Source organism: Parus major, chromosome 20 (genome assembly GCF_001522545.3).
Source record: "Parus major isolate Abel chromosome 20, Parus_major1.1, whole genome shotgun sequence".
In the NCBI taxonomy this organism is placed as follows: Eukaryota; Metazoa; Chordata; class Aves; order Passeriformes; family Paridae; genus Parus; species Parus major.
In genome coordinates, this window is record NC_031788.1 from 14,102,655 (window position 1) to 14,117,032 (window position 14,378).

At 51.2% G+C, this 14,378-nt stretch overlaps 1 protein-coding gene across 1 annotated transcript in view; it reads left to right on the forward strand.

Moving 5' to 3' along the window:
* The window catches only part of KCNB1 (potassium voltage-gated channel subfamily B member 1), a 102,192-nt gene continuing 87,814 nt past the window's right edge, over positions 1 to 14,378 (forward strand). The window contains exons 1-2 of the mRNA XM_015647823.3: positions 1 to 357; positions 1,210 to 1,873. Of these exons, the coding sequence (XP_015503309.1) occupies positions 1,307 to 1,873 (567 nt within the window). The 5' untranslated portion in view covers positions 1 to 357; positions 1,210 to 1,306. The remainder of the gene's footprint in view (positions 358 to 1,209; positions 1,874 to 14,378) is intronic.

Here is a 14,378-nt window from a genome sequence, read left to right on the forward strand (position 1 = left end):
GATCCCCGCGCCGAGGCAGCGGCAGGAAGCGCCGGAGCTCCCCTTTGTGTCAGCCCGGAGAGAGGGCTGGGGGCGGGCGCAGACGCGGCTCCGGCGCTGGCTGTGGGTAGGAGTGAGGAGCCGCAGCCGAGGGAAGGCCTTGGAAAGCTTCCTGCCGAAGGATCCGATTTACCTCGTTTCCCTTCCCCTCCCCCTGGGCTCCGTGGACAGCCGGGAGCGCCGCCGCCATCCCTCCGCCTTGAGGCTGCCGCGGGGGGATGCGAGCGGGGCCGCCCCTGCCGCCCGCCCCGCCGCAGGATGTAGCCGCCCTCGGCCCCGCGCACCCCGCACCGCCTCGCCGGGAGCCCGCAGGAGGAGGTAGGTGAGGGCTGGGCTCGGGCCGGGCCACGGGAGCCTCCCTCCGTGTCCGGTGGCCGGCAGGCAGCGGCGGGGGTCCGATTTTGGGGCTGAGGGGACCGGGGACGGGGCCGAGCCCCGAGCCGTGCCGGCTGTGCACGGGGGAGCCGCTCCTGTCTGCGCCGGGGTTTTCTCTTCGTGCCATCTTGTGTAAGCAACAGTGCTCGGGGCTGTCAGGAGCCACCCGGCTCGCCGAGGCAGGCTCGGGGTTTTTCCTTATTCCCGTTCTCGTTGGTTTCCCGGTTATGCAGAGGCCGGTGTGGGGGGCTCGGGGGGCGTCCCCGGGCAGCCCAGAGAGGCAGAGCGTGTCGTTAGAGTGACTGTAAATCCTCCCTTTTCCCTGCCCCAGCTCTTTCCTGGGGAAATCTCTAAGGCTGGAGTTACTGAAAGCCTCCGCGGCCGGGCAGGGCTGGGGGCACCCCTGGGGTCGTGGGGGGCACGGGGGGTCCGGCGGGGCCGGGCGCTCGGCGATGGGAGCCCGGTGCCAGCGCATCCCCGGCCGGCGGCCCGGAGCCTCTCGGGGCGCATCGCCGAGCGGTGCTCGGGGCAGCCCCGAGCCCGAGCCGGCACCGGAGAGGTTCTGGGGGCCGTGCCCGACCTCCGCAGCCCTCCCGGGCGGGGGCGGGGGGACCGGCGGGGCGGGGGGACCCCCGGCCGCCGCCCGGGGGAGCTCGGCGGCAGCGGAGGGCGCACGTGGAGCGGCCGCTCGGGGTTCAGCACCGGCGGGCGGACAGCGCCGGTCCTCCCGCGGGTTAGCGGGGCCCGGAGCCGGAGCCGGAGCCGGACCCGGACCCACCGCGGCCTCTCTTGCAGCTCCGGGGCATGGAGGGGAAGGAGAGGTGAGCAGAGCCGGCCCCCGCGCCCTGCCCCGCGCCGCACCTTGGAGCGTCCAGCCTGAGGGGGACCAGCGATGCCTCTGGGGATGAACAAGCATGGATCTCGCTCTACTACCTCTTTGCCTCCGGACCCCACCGAGATCGTCAGGAGCAAGGCCTGCTCCCGAAGGGTCAAGCTCAACGTGGGGGGGCTGGCCCACGAGGTTCTCTGGCGGACCTTGGACAGGTTGCCGCGGACCAGGCTGGGCAAACTCAGAGACTGCAACACGCACGACTCCCTCATGGAGATCTGCGATGACTACAACCTGGAGGAGAACGAGTACTTCTTTGACAGGCATCCGGGGGCATTCACCTCTATCTTGAACTTCTATCGCACTGGCAAGCTGCACATGATGGAGGAGATGTGCGCCTTGTCCTTCAGCCAGGAGCTGGACTACTGGGGGGTGGACGAGATCTACCTGGAGTCCTGCTGCCAGGCCCGCTACCACCAGAAGAAAGAGCAGATGAATGAGGAGCTGAAGAGAGAAGCAGAGACCCTGAGGGAAAGGGAAGGGGAGGAATTCGATAACACTTGCTGTGCTGAGAAAAGGAAAAAGCTCTGGGACCTCCTGGAGAAGCCCAACTCCTCCGTAGCGGCCAAGGTAAGAGTTCCACATCTCTGTTGTCTACTGGCTCGAGACTGGTGATGTTTTCCTGAGGTGTTGTCCTGCTGCCCTTGCTTTAGTGTCTGGGCACTTGTGGCTGGATGGATGCTGTGAGTGAAGGAGGGGAAGGCCTCTCATATACAAGTGAATTTCAACGGTTTGGGCTGGTTTTTTGGTGGTTTGGAAGGGATCTGGTTTGAGCACCCCTGTGGCAGCCTGGGCTGCTGAACATGGGAGAAGCTCTTCTGAGCAGTGGGTCAGCGTGCAAAGACTGCTGTGGCTGGGTGTTTTGGACTTGTTACCCACTGGTCTGCGTTGGTGCAGTTTCTAATAGAGGTTTCTTTGGGCCTAACATGTGTGTGTCCTCTTCTGCTTAACCAGATTGGCTTTCAAGAAGCCACTTCTGCTTGAACTCAGACCCAGGTGCAGTGAGGAAATAATGCCTTCCATTCCAGGGCTTAATTTAATTTTGTTTTTAATTTTGGGGTTTTTTTTGGTAGTGAAATATATCTCCTACTTATTTGTATCACACACTCCTAGGCTGTGTGTCTGCTAAAGCTGGTGTTTAAATTTCATCCTTGCCTGATTCCAGCCTTTTTAAAGTCTTCCCTGTGCAAGTGATTCAGCTCTGTCTCTGTCAATAGCTGAAGTGCTGCTTACTCTGAAGTTGGTTCCAGTGGACAGATCTACTTGAAGGCATTTTGAAGATAAGATCCATTTTGGGAGAAACCAATGTCAGAGTTGGCTCTGATAATTTAGCTGCCTCATGTTAGTCACATTTTCTTTAGTGAGGAAAATCTCTGCGAACACAGTGATTCAGTAACCATGGGGACAAAAGTGAAGGGGGAGAGGTTGAAAACTGTGGGATGAATAACTGAAAAGCATGAGAGACTGAGCAGTAGGGACCAAAACTTGAATTTTCTAAATACCCACGTCCTCACTGTATGGAAGAGAAGTCACAAGAAGCCCTGGCTACCTGTGTAGTGCACCTCTCTGTACAAACACCTGCAAACACAGACCTTGGCTCCATCCCTTAGGGAGTCTGGCTTGGATGAGCTGCCTGTGAAAACTGACTTCTTTGCCTCTTTCTTTCTCTTCTCCAAATGCTGCACATCATGAACCAAGAGCGTGTATGAAACTTTGGGGAAGGGATTTTATGAGGTGTGGACTGGCTCAGCCTGGCACGGGAAGGGGAGGCATGGTCTGCCTGCTGAACACATTATCACTTTTTTAATGTCAAACAGAGCCCCAGAGTGTCTCTATCTCTCCAGTGGCACAGATGACACCACGATGAACACATTAATAATTTATAAGGCTCCTTTGGCACAGTCCTGGAATCCTGAAACACAGGCCCCAGGCTTTGCTGTCTGTGGCACTGACTCAAAATCCATTAGAGACTGTTGATGTTCATGATTTATTGTAGATGAGCGAGGGTCATTCTTGCCAAATAAGTGTCTTTTGTGATTTATAAATGAAATACTCTAGCTTCATTTTCTGAGAAAATTCTCGGAGTAAGTGCACCCGGCATTGCAGGCTCTGGATTAATTGAGAGGGAATGGAAGTGCATCATTACCCTTAGCATTTAAAGCTGCCATTCTGTGCCTTCATTACTGCAATGAAATAATGCTGTGTGATCTCAAATATTCCAGCAGTTCCCAAACACAGATTCCCACTCATTTCATGTGTTAGCAGGGCAAACAGGCCTGATGAACAATTAGCTTAGCAGGCAGGGACAGCCGCTCTCCTAAGCCGGTTCTTGATCCGATTTGCTCCCTGCTGGTGGATCCTTCCCCTCGTGCCAGAGTGTGCCCTCTGCCTTGATCACCTTCCCGAGAATTCAGGCCACACATTGACTATGTTGGACAACTCCTGATGGAAGGACGTGGGGAGAGGGACTTGGCACTTGGTTATCTGACCTATCCAGCTGTGCCCAGCTCCCTTTTGGGCTGTGTGTGCTGAATCTGAGCCCCTGGCTGGCAGTTCCTGGGCAGCTTTCCCCAGCTGCCGGCTCAGCGCAGCCCTTGGTGCCTCCGGGAGCTTCTGTCCCCTCTCCTAAAGCCAGACTCCCTCTGCTGTGCCAGGTCTGGGAGCTCAAACTGTTCCTATGGAAAGGGAACAAAGTAAACTGTTGTGAGGTTTAATGTCACACAAGGTCCTGGAAGCGCTGTCAGGGAAATCTGAACTACTCTTGCTTATTTTGTCTCTTCAGACTTGTGCCACTCAGTGCAAAGGGTTTTCCATGGAACAAATACAAGATACCTTCATGTTCTCTTTAAAAATTCCAGAAAATGGTTACAGGTGCAGCTTCTCCCCAAAGCCAGACCAGGGTCTGTGGCTGTCAGCATTGGCTGTATTTCAATGTTTTGTGCACAGTGCCCCAGCTGACCCCTCCATACCAGCTTGCTCCAGGGTTATACTGGGACCACTTAAGCAGACAGAGCTGGTTTTCATTTGTGTGGTTTTCAGGGATTTGGGGTTGCCTTATTTTATTTATTTTTTTTTTTTATTCTTGGATGATTTTTGTTGGTTTTGTTTTTTATGGTTTTTATTTTTATTATTTATTTAAATGGCACAATACCCCAGGGTGTAGAGTGGCATTGAAATACGAGAAGAAGAATCCCCCAGACCTCAGTTTTTGTTGCTTTCTTATCTACTGGAGACTTACCCATATCTTGTGATTACTCTGGCTGGCTTTTATACCAACCACCTCATGGCAAGCAGGGTTTTATTTACATGTGAGGCTGGAGAGAACATTCCTGGCTTTTCCCGTTGCCACTGCTGGAGCAGCCCCAGGTGTGCAGGGGGCTCTGGGGCCGCAGCCCTGCTGTCAGCCCCCAGCAGCAGAGGCCCAGGGCTCTGTCCCTTGGGGAGCTGCCAGCCCCACAGCACGGCCTGGGGGCCCCAAACTGGCTCCAGCTCAGCCCCAGTGCCTTGAGCTGGGCTCTCTGTGCTGCTCTGCACTCACCAGCCTGGGGGGAAACCCCTGTGTGCAAAATGGAGCCCTCGAGGGACTTGCCCTCTGTCAAATAAAAAAATATCAGGCAGTTATTAAATAAAACTCTGCCCTCATCTCCCTCTAACCTTAGAATATATTTTAAAGGACCCGATTCTCCCATTTCCTCTGTTTATTTGCCTGCACATCCCTGAGAAACATTCACTGCAGGCCTTGTGGATGCTTTCTCCTCTTCCTGCAACAACTGTTTTTGAATGTTCATGTTGATTTTTATCATTCTCCCAGTCCATCTTCATAGTTTTGGTGGTTGATTCTTGGTTTTGCTTTTTAAATAGTATTCTTCATAAACTTTGGTGTACTCACAACATCCATTTTTAACCACAGAGGACTCTGGTGCTCACTTCTGTCATGGTTTACTCTAGGAGCTGACGAGGCACAGATATTTTCTGGAGTAGCTCTTACACTTTGTTGCATGGCAGCTTTCCTTTTGTCAGGAAGGAAAAGCAGCTCTCCAGAAGCCAAGCAGAGCTGCTGCTTTTCCTCGGGGCGTAGTGTCCATGCCAGGGCAGTAGTGGTTAGCACTGCTCCAGCATTCTGGGTTGGGCTTTTAATCCTAATTGCTGCTTCCCTTGCCAAGGCTAAGCTTGGGCAGCTGGTTCCTGTCACCCCCAGCCCAGCTCCCAGTCCTGCCTTGCCAAAGTCCCTTCTGAAGCTGTTGCTCTCCCTTAGCCAAGGCTAGTTAGGATCCATGGCCCTTGGGAGAATCAGCCTCGCTGTAATTCCAACTAGACTTCATGTGCTATCCTGCAAAATAAAAGACTGCAGTGGTTCAAGCTCTCCAGTATAAACAAATAACAAATTAGACCAACCCCACATCCTGGATTAACGTCTATGGTTCTAGAAATTCTCTGATCACCTGGACCTTTCCAGCAACTCTGCAAGAACATTGCCCTTCTTGTGTCTTTAGAGGAAAGTATTTCTTTTCCTCCTTTAGTCCTTACAAATGATTTCCCCGATCAATATTTGAGCAATTAGTGTTGCATGGGGTGTGGGGGGGGAAGTCTGCTCGTCTTACAGACTCCTCTGCATGTGCTGGCTTCATCTATTTTTCTCTTGCTGTCCTGAAGGCTGAGAAAAACACGATGACATCACCCACTTTGCAAAAAGCTTCTCTGCATATCTGCATGTCAAGTAGGATGTGCACTTCCTTTCCTCCTCGCTGCCTCCACTTCCCACTTGTCCCTGTCCTGTTGGGAGCTCAGCTGCAGTGATCCCTCCCTTCTGACAGGCTATTTCTCATCTTTTCCCCTGCTCCTGCTATGCCTTTGCCAGTGCAATAATATCACATTTATCCTTGAAAACATGCAACTCCAATTTGGTAATCTCATTATGCATGCCTCTACATCCCTTGAACAGCTTTTCTCTGCTGCCCACTGCTCTCTGCTGCTAATCTCTGGATGCATTGCTTAGGGACTGGGGAGGATGCTCTGTAAGCTCTTTTCTTATTATTGTTGATAGTAGTGACAAAATAAGAATGATAAAAGCCTCTTGGAGATGCATTTGCTACATCTAGAGCGTTCTTCCCCCACATGGGCTTTCTATTCCTGGCCCTCCCTTATGGTGTGCAGTTTTCATTCATCTCTAAACCTGCCTGAATTTAGCATTTGGCAGAGGAAACCCCTCTCCTGAATCACAAGGGTCACATCTTAGCTGTGTCCTGTCTGTCTCCAAGGGCCCCAGCACGGGGCAGATGTTGACTTTGACTATTAAAGGCAGATTGCCCATATTTCGCCTCCATCTGTAACTTTTTTTTAGTGTGATGCAGCTACTGCCTTGGCTTTTTTTGCTATATATAGGAGGCTTTTTCCCTTCATCCAAAATGAACTCATATCTTCAGACATCCTCAAAAGCAGAGCCTCATTCCAAAGCCTCTCCCCTGGGTTTGGGGATTTGCCACTTTGGTCTGTAGCTTCTCACTGGGCTTCTAGCACAGCCCTGTCCCGTGGACACACAAGTGATTTCTGCTCTGGATCAGTCTCTTCTCATCCTGCAGCTGCTTTCTGGGTCTTTCCTTCCAGTGGACTTTAATATTTTGTCTGGGGAGCCCCAGTTCTGATGTTTAGCTCCCTGCAATGTGCTCTGTGGCTGTCTCAGTGGTGGTCCCAGAACTCCTCTCCATTATAGCCTCCACAAATTCCCAGCTGGGGGAGAAAACCCCCAGCCTGGTAAAGCTGCCAGCTTGGTGGTTGTGTCCTGTGGTTCTTTCCTGGCTCTAAAGAGACTTGTTGGAGGTCCTTGTCACACAGCCTGGCCGTGGCATTGCATCCTGCAGCTCTCCTGCACGGGGTGCATCTGCCAACAACTTTTGAGTTTCTTCTGAGCTCTCCAGGTGGGATCCTCACCTTCCACAGGTGATGCTTCCCCCAGAGCTGGTGTTTCAGCCCGTGGATCCAGGCAGGCAGTTGCCTGAGGATGGTTTGGGTTCAGCCATTTCTGATCTGAGCCTGCAGCTCTGCAGTCTCTGGAGAATTCTATAAAAAGAAAGTTAATTGTGGGGCCTTGCATTTTGCCTGAGGTACTTGCCATGCAGCCCATGGAGCAGTGTGTGAACACGGGTGTGTTGGCACACCAAGGTTTTTAACTTCTCCCTAACTTCCTGCTCGGAGAGGCTGGAGTGGGTTTGTGGTCCTGCCTGAGCATCCACATCCATGAGAGCCTGCCTGCCTCTGGAGGGAAGGGACAGGCTTACATGCTGGGGCTGAATTCCTTGGAGGATGTGTGCTATAGAAGTATAGTCAAAGCTATTTTTAAAGCACCAGCTCTCATTTGTACCTTTGGAAAAAAAATCTCTGAGAAATTAATTCCCCTCGCAGCTCAGTGTTCTCCCATCCTGCTCATCCTGAGACCAGACAGGCTTTGAGGTGCCAACATCACCAGTCAAAAAGTAGAAAATCTTGCAACAATGGAAAATTCCTGTTTTGTTCAGCTGTAACTGCAGAGGTTTAGTAATAATGGGATTCAGAAGAAGCGTGCTGGGCCCCGATCTGCTGGTGTGGTGTAATGTGCACGACGTGCAGGTGGAGCTTGGCCAGGAACCTGAATAAAGCCCCTGCCCTGTGCTGGCCACCACAGTGTCCAGAGCTGGCTCTGCAGGGGCACTCCAGAGCTCTGTGCAAAACTCCATTCTTCTCTTAACTCTTCTTACCCAGTGGGATAAATATCCTTGCCGTCACATTCTTCCTTCTACCCATTTCTCCAATCACAATTTCCTTCTGATTTCTTATGATGTGAGTGCCCCCATGGAGAGGAATAACCCAGTGTTACTTTTACAACATGAGCCTTGCTATTTGTCATTGCTAATGGCAAAATATTTATGTCAAAGAAAGTTCACAGCTGATCACTTAGTTCTTGCAATAAACACAGTCACTGTGATTTACTGTGTGCAGAGATCTGGCAGCAGCAGCAGCAGCACAACGGGGCCGCTGCGTTTGAGCACGGCATTAACGTGAGCCTTCTCTCAAGAAGCTCCACTTCTGTGCTGTGCTGTTAAGGCAGACGAGGATCAGATGCCACGAGAGGTGTGTGGTTTGGCTCCTGGATCAGCTGGAGGCTCAGCTCCCTCCTGGGCTGGCTGTGTCCCCCAGGGGCTGCCCCAGGAGCGGGGGCAGAGCTCTGGGGCCGAGGGGTGAACGGGCTCGCTGCTGCTGTGCCAGGCACTGAGGAGCTGGGGAGAGCCCAGGGCTCCCTGCCCACACCCTGCCTCGCTGGCCTGCCCAAGCTGCTTTACCCTTGGCACTCCCCAGGCTGATCGTGCCCTGAGCTCGGTCCCTGGGGCAGCAGCTCGCTGCCTGGCACTCCCAACTACTCAGTGCAGCAATTGTAAACCTTGGACTGAGCTTCCTCCTCAGCTGGCCTGGCCTCTGCTTTCTCCCCACTGTTCTAGCTTCTCTTTTGGCCTCTCCTGTCTCCTACACAGCCCGGCACCTGCTGAGCATCTTTACCAGCAGGCCTTGGTGAGGTCTTGCTGTGATTTCTAATGAGAAATTCTATTCTTTATCATAGGGATAGCCTGGAAGGGGCTGAGGTAAGCACTGTGCCTCGGTGCCTGGCTATGGCCCCTCCCCAAGCTCCAGATTCCCAAGCAGATTTATTTTCTAGGTCCCCAATAACACCAGCAGCCCCAGTCCTGCTTCTGTGGAGGGTAATACTCTCACTGGATGTATTGGGAGCAGATGAGTATTACAGTGTCTGCTCATCAAGCAAAGCTCTCAAAGTGCTTTGAAAAGATGGATTAGTTAAGGCCAGGACAAACCTGTGATAAATGTATTATCCCCATCTTAAAGTGAGGAGGTGACCATTGCCCAAGGTTAGTGAGCAGGGCTGGGGGGGACCCTGGCTTCCCTTTCCCTCATGGCTCCAGGACATTTTCATGGTCCAGATGAGCTTCCCCTGGCTCATCTCCCCTGGCACTGCCCACCATGAGCCCTTACAGAGGGAAAGGGGCTGACAGCCCTCTGACAGTTTATCCCAGGGGATGGAGAGGAAAAACAACCCACTTGTTTAAGCACAGGTATTCCTACTGAAATGAGCCCAGTCTGCACGGGAAAGAGCTGGAAACCTTTGTCAGGTTTGAGGGATGGGTGGTTACAGGGAAATAGCAGGTTTTCCTCTGCTGGATCTGAGAGCAGAAGGTCTGTACTGGGGTGTTTTGTGCAGATGTCAGATGAACATACAGAAAATCCTGTGTTGTGATCAAAGAATGATTCAGGTCTGCTACACTATAGATTGATATCTATGAACACGTGCATGTATGTATTATTAATATATTATTTAATATATAGATAAGTATGTATATATTAAACCTGCCCTTCCATAGGGGGATTCCTTTTCACCAAACTTAACCTCTGTAAGGAAGGTATTTACTTTCAATTAAGAGCTAATCTGTGCAACCAGCTCCACTCTGAGCACAGCGAGTGCAATGAATGGCCCAAGTGTTACCCAGCAGGAGCTGTGTCTCCTCAGACACCCCAAGTGCCACCTTCGGTAGAAACAGAGCTCAGAGCACGGCCTTGGGTAGCTTGGGAGCTCCTTTCAGCCTGGCCTTGAAGATGGATTTGCATTTTTTGGTGTGCTCCCCCTTTCTCTAATCACAAGTCTCTCAGTCCCATTGTGAGTTTGTGCTGAGGTTTGCAGTTATTCTGGTCCAGAGATGTGGACTCTTGGTCCAAGGGCTGGGGATGACTTGTGACCCTTCCCTGAGCTGCTGGCACTGCAGTGGGGGGAAAGTGCCTTTAGCTCAGCCCTTGGGCTCTCGTTGTGTGTTTGGGCAAGATAAATGAACAGCAAAGCCAAAACCAAGCACTTGTTGGTATTCAACTGATATTGATAACATCCATCAGGTATCTGTCTGATCTGATCAAAAACCTGCATCCCCAACAACAGCTGGTGAACAGTCAAAGCAAATTGAAGGAACAATTTATTTGCAAGTTCTTCTTTTTCTGCTGTACACAATCAGGTCCTGTTATTATGAGCTGAACTTAGTACTGCTTGGACTAGGATTCATGCAGAGTCTCTAGCCAAAAGCACAGATTAGTTTTGTTTTATTTTATTTAAGTCCATTTGCTCTTGATCATTTTTGAACAAAATGGAGCTGTAAATCTCATTTGCAGTACATAAACAGCATAAACACCAGAAATGCTCTCTCACTGGTACTGATAGGCAAAATGTTTCTAAAGCATGATTGTGCTTACCAAATGCTCAGGCTCAAGATTCCTTGTGGGCATCTCTTAAAAACCCCCTCATTTTGCTAAAAGAATAAATTGAAGGTGTGAGCAAAGAGGTCTCTTGCAGCATCACCACTTAAAGTCTTTTGTAGGGGCAGGAGCTGTAGGAAGAGCCCTTCCCAGGGCAAGGAATCTTTCCCATGTGCCAGCTGAGCTTTGCTTGGGTGGTTTGGGAGTATCCAACGGCAGCACAAACAGGGAATGGAATTGTATAGTGGCACAAGGCTCTAGGAACAGCAGCTTGGATCCCTGAGGACCCTTTGGTATCAGTGCCTACTCTTTTCCTGTCTTTCTCTGCAGTGGTTTGGAGTCTGTCCATCCCTGGCTTTCTCTGTCCTGCCATCTGAGTGCATCACACGTTTGTCCTCCCAGCTGCCTTGTCAAGTGTGATTGTCCTGCTTTATCTGGAGAGAGTGCAGGGGCTTCTCAGGGTCTGTGATGGAGAAAGGGGCAGAGTTGTAATTCACCCCTAATCTCTGGGCCCCCTTTTCCCTGCTGCAGCTGGATCCCAGCCAGAAGTGCTCAAGGGGCAGCTGGGATGCACGAGAGCTGACCCCTTCTGTGGAACTGCCAAGGAATCCATCTGAGATTGGGTTTCTTCATATTTCTGGGAACTGGGTTTGTGTCTGGCACGTGTTCAGCTCTGAAAAACTTGGTTCACACAGCTGTGATTCCTCTGTTTGTTTGAAAATGTCCCTCTCTTGCTCTGCACGCTTCGTTGCTTCTGCAGTGCGTGCTTTTGTCAACCCTAGTGACCACACACTAAACAAACTCTCTCCTCCCTGTCACTGGTGCATTTGAGCACTTCCACTGTTAGCAATGGCCCCAACTTCCCTGTAATTCTCCATATCTGGCTGCTCTCAAAAACTGTGGATTCCTCAAGTGTCTGGGTTGACAAAGAGTGGAACTTGCTTCCTCAGCCAGTGTTTGCTGTTTGCCTTCCTGATGGAATAAGGAGCTTTCACTCCCTGTTTACTTACTCGGGAATTTTTGGTAAATCTGTCGTTCATAGTATAAAAGTTGAATCTTTTTAGAAAATAAAGGGATAAAAAAAAAGCGTTGTCTTCCCTCCTGTCAATGTGCCAGAAGTTTATTAATAATACATAATAATTATACGTTGTGTTTCTTAGCTGCTTTCATGTGAGGATCTAAAAGTGCTTCACAAACATTAATTAAGTAATCCTCACGCCTGCCTGCTGCAGTAACTATTGCTATCAATCTGCACTGAAATATGACAATGCAGGAGACACAGTAAATAAAATCTCCCAGATCCAGGCAAGAGCAAAGCAGGCTGGAGCAGGTGCCATCATTCCGTGGCTGGGCTTTGTGTCAATCCCATGTTTTCCCTGCCAGTGCATGGTGCCTCTGGAGCTCAGGGGTGTTGGACACAGGCTGCACACAGCAGACAGGAGATTTTCTTGACCAATGCAGTATTTTCTCTGCTGGCAAGAGGAAAGTTGTGATTGGCAGCAGAGCCTGTGTCCTGGTTGAGAGCAGCAGAGCTGGTGGCTGCAGCTCTCTCTGAAGCAGCCTCAGCAATGGGATTTACTGATCCCTGCTCCAAGAGAGCCTCTGTTACCCCAGGCAGGAGGGGTCCTCAAGGGGAAGCCCAGCAAGTGCATGCAGTGTCCCACAAGGGTCTCTAACCCCCAGCTGAGCACCCAGGAGACCTTCACAGCTTTTATGGTTCCCCACACAATGTTCCTCCTTCTCTTCTGCTCACAAAGCTTCGGGAAGTCCTGCACAGGTGGGCTGCAAAGCTCACCTTGGTTCTTTCAGCCCTTGCACTGAACTGCTTGAGCACCTCTGTCCCATTACCTTGACTATTCCCTTGGGAACAGTTTCTGTTAGGGTAGAGCAGAGATGAAAAGTAAATGAACACCAAGGTTCTGTCAGCAAATGCCCCCTCAGTTTGCAGCTGTAGCTCAGGGCTCTGAATCAAACTCAGGGTGGTCACCACAGTTATTCTTTGCCTCTAATCTTCCCCAGCTAAGAGCTGGACTGCTCTCAGCAGGTTTTGTGGCTCTCAGCTGAGAGGAGCCGTGCCTGGGAAGGTGCAGCCTGTTACTGGGAGGCAGCTGAGCTCACACAGCAGCGGGCTGGGATTGCACTGGGAGGCTTTGGGGTGCACTCAGAGATGTGATGTCAGTGTTGGGAGGGACCTGACAGGCTTTGGGGTGCACTCAGAGATGTGATGTCAGTGTTGGGAGGGACCTGCCAGGTTTTGGGGTGCACTCAGAGATGTGATGTGAGTGTTGGGAGGGACCTGCCAGGTTATGGGGTGCACTCAGAGATGTGATGTCAGTGTTGGGAGGGACCTGCCAGGTTATGGGGTGCACTCAGAGATGTGATGTCAGTGTTAGGAGGGACCTGCCAGGACGTTTCCCAGGAGTGCTGAACACCCTGTGGTACCACCAGAACTCTCAGATCCATCAACCTCTGATTTCTCTTCACAGAGGAGATGTCAAGTGATGTGACTGGCATTTACTTTTGGTTCATTTGGATGAAGTGTTGGGTTTGGTAACTCCAGGTATATTGGATCCTACTTCCTGTCATTTGGATCCTTTGAAGTAAATTAGAAGCAGATGAAGTGTAGTGTAGGAATTACAATTAATTCAGAGCCCTACTAGCCCTGCCTTGGCCATAGCAGCTGTTACCAAAGGGAGTTTTTGAGGACCAGGAGCCTCATGCATTCTTCATGGCACCCCAGGTGCTGACAGACCCAGCACTTGTTGTGTGTTCTGGCTGCTCCTGACCGCAGGTTCCTCCTGTGGCTCAGCAGGACAGGACACTGCTGGCATGTCCTGATCAGGAGATATTCCCCCAAACACAAGATGTGCTGCCTTCTAGAGCACATCAGCTATCAGAGTGCATTTTGCTAATTGACATGTTTGTGTTCTCTCTGTCTGTGTTTACACACAATGTTATTCTATAGGTGTAACCTTAGATTTCCTGCAATCCCTGGGAATGTTCTCGTTTAACATCTGCAGCCCTGGCCAAAGCTCCAGCACATGCTCACTCAAATATCAGGTTCTCACCACTCTAGGCAAGTGCATCAGGTCTCACCAGAGGGGTCTTTGGCCTCTCTTTCCTCTCTGCTGAGCACTGGGGCAGGTGCAATTCCATTAATTTTATATGTTTGTTAAGCTAAAGAACACATTTGCTGAAGTTTCTGGCTATGAATGAATGGCCATGAACTAAACCCACTTGACTTAACAGTTATTTTTAAAGTTGCTCTTAAGAGCTTCTGTAAAGTGGCTGTGAAATACATCTTAGTTTGCACTGTCTTCTGGAAAATTTGCTTCATGGTCCAGATAATTTGAGCATGGCAGTGCCACTTCCAGGAGTTATAGATGTAATTAATTGAATCCATAAACTCTTTGGAGGGAGTTCTGTCTTTTTGTTCTGTGTTTATATAGCACTAAGTACATCAGGGTCTTGACTCACAGCTCGTGAATGCTACCCCAAAACGAGCAGTAAATACGTTTTACAGAGAAAGCAAAAACTGCTGCCCAAAGGTACAGGATTATTGTCCCTAGGTGCTGATGCTGTCAGCAGGCTGGTCTGTTGGCCCAGGAGGAGCTGTGCCCCTGCTCACAGCCAGGAGCTGTGTCCAGCAGGGCTCGGGGGACCCCTGGGGCAGGGATGTCCAGAGCAGGGCGTGGGGCAGGCACAGGAGCTCCCTGCTACCCCTCCTGTGCCGCTGTGTCCCGGCTGCTGCTGCGCTCAGCTGGCCCCACAGCAGCCGGGGACATCCCGGGGGTGT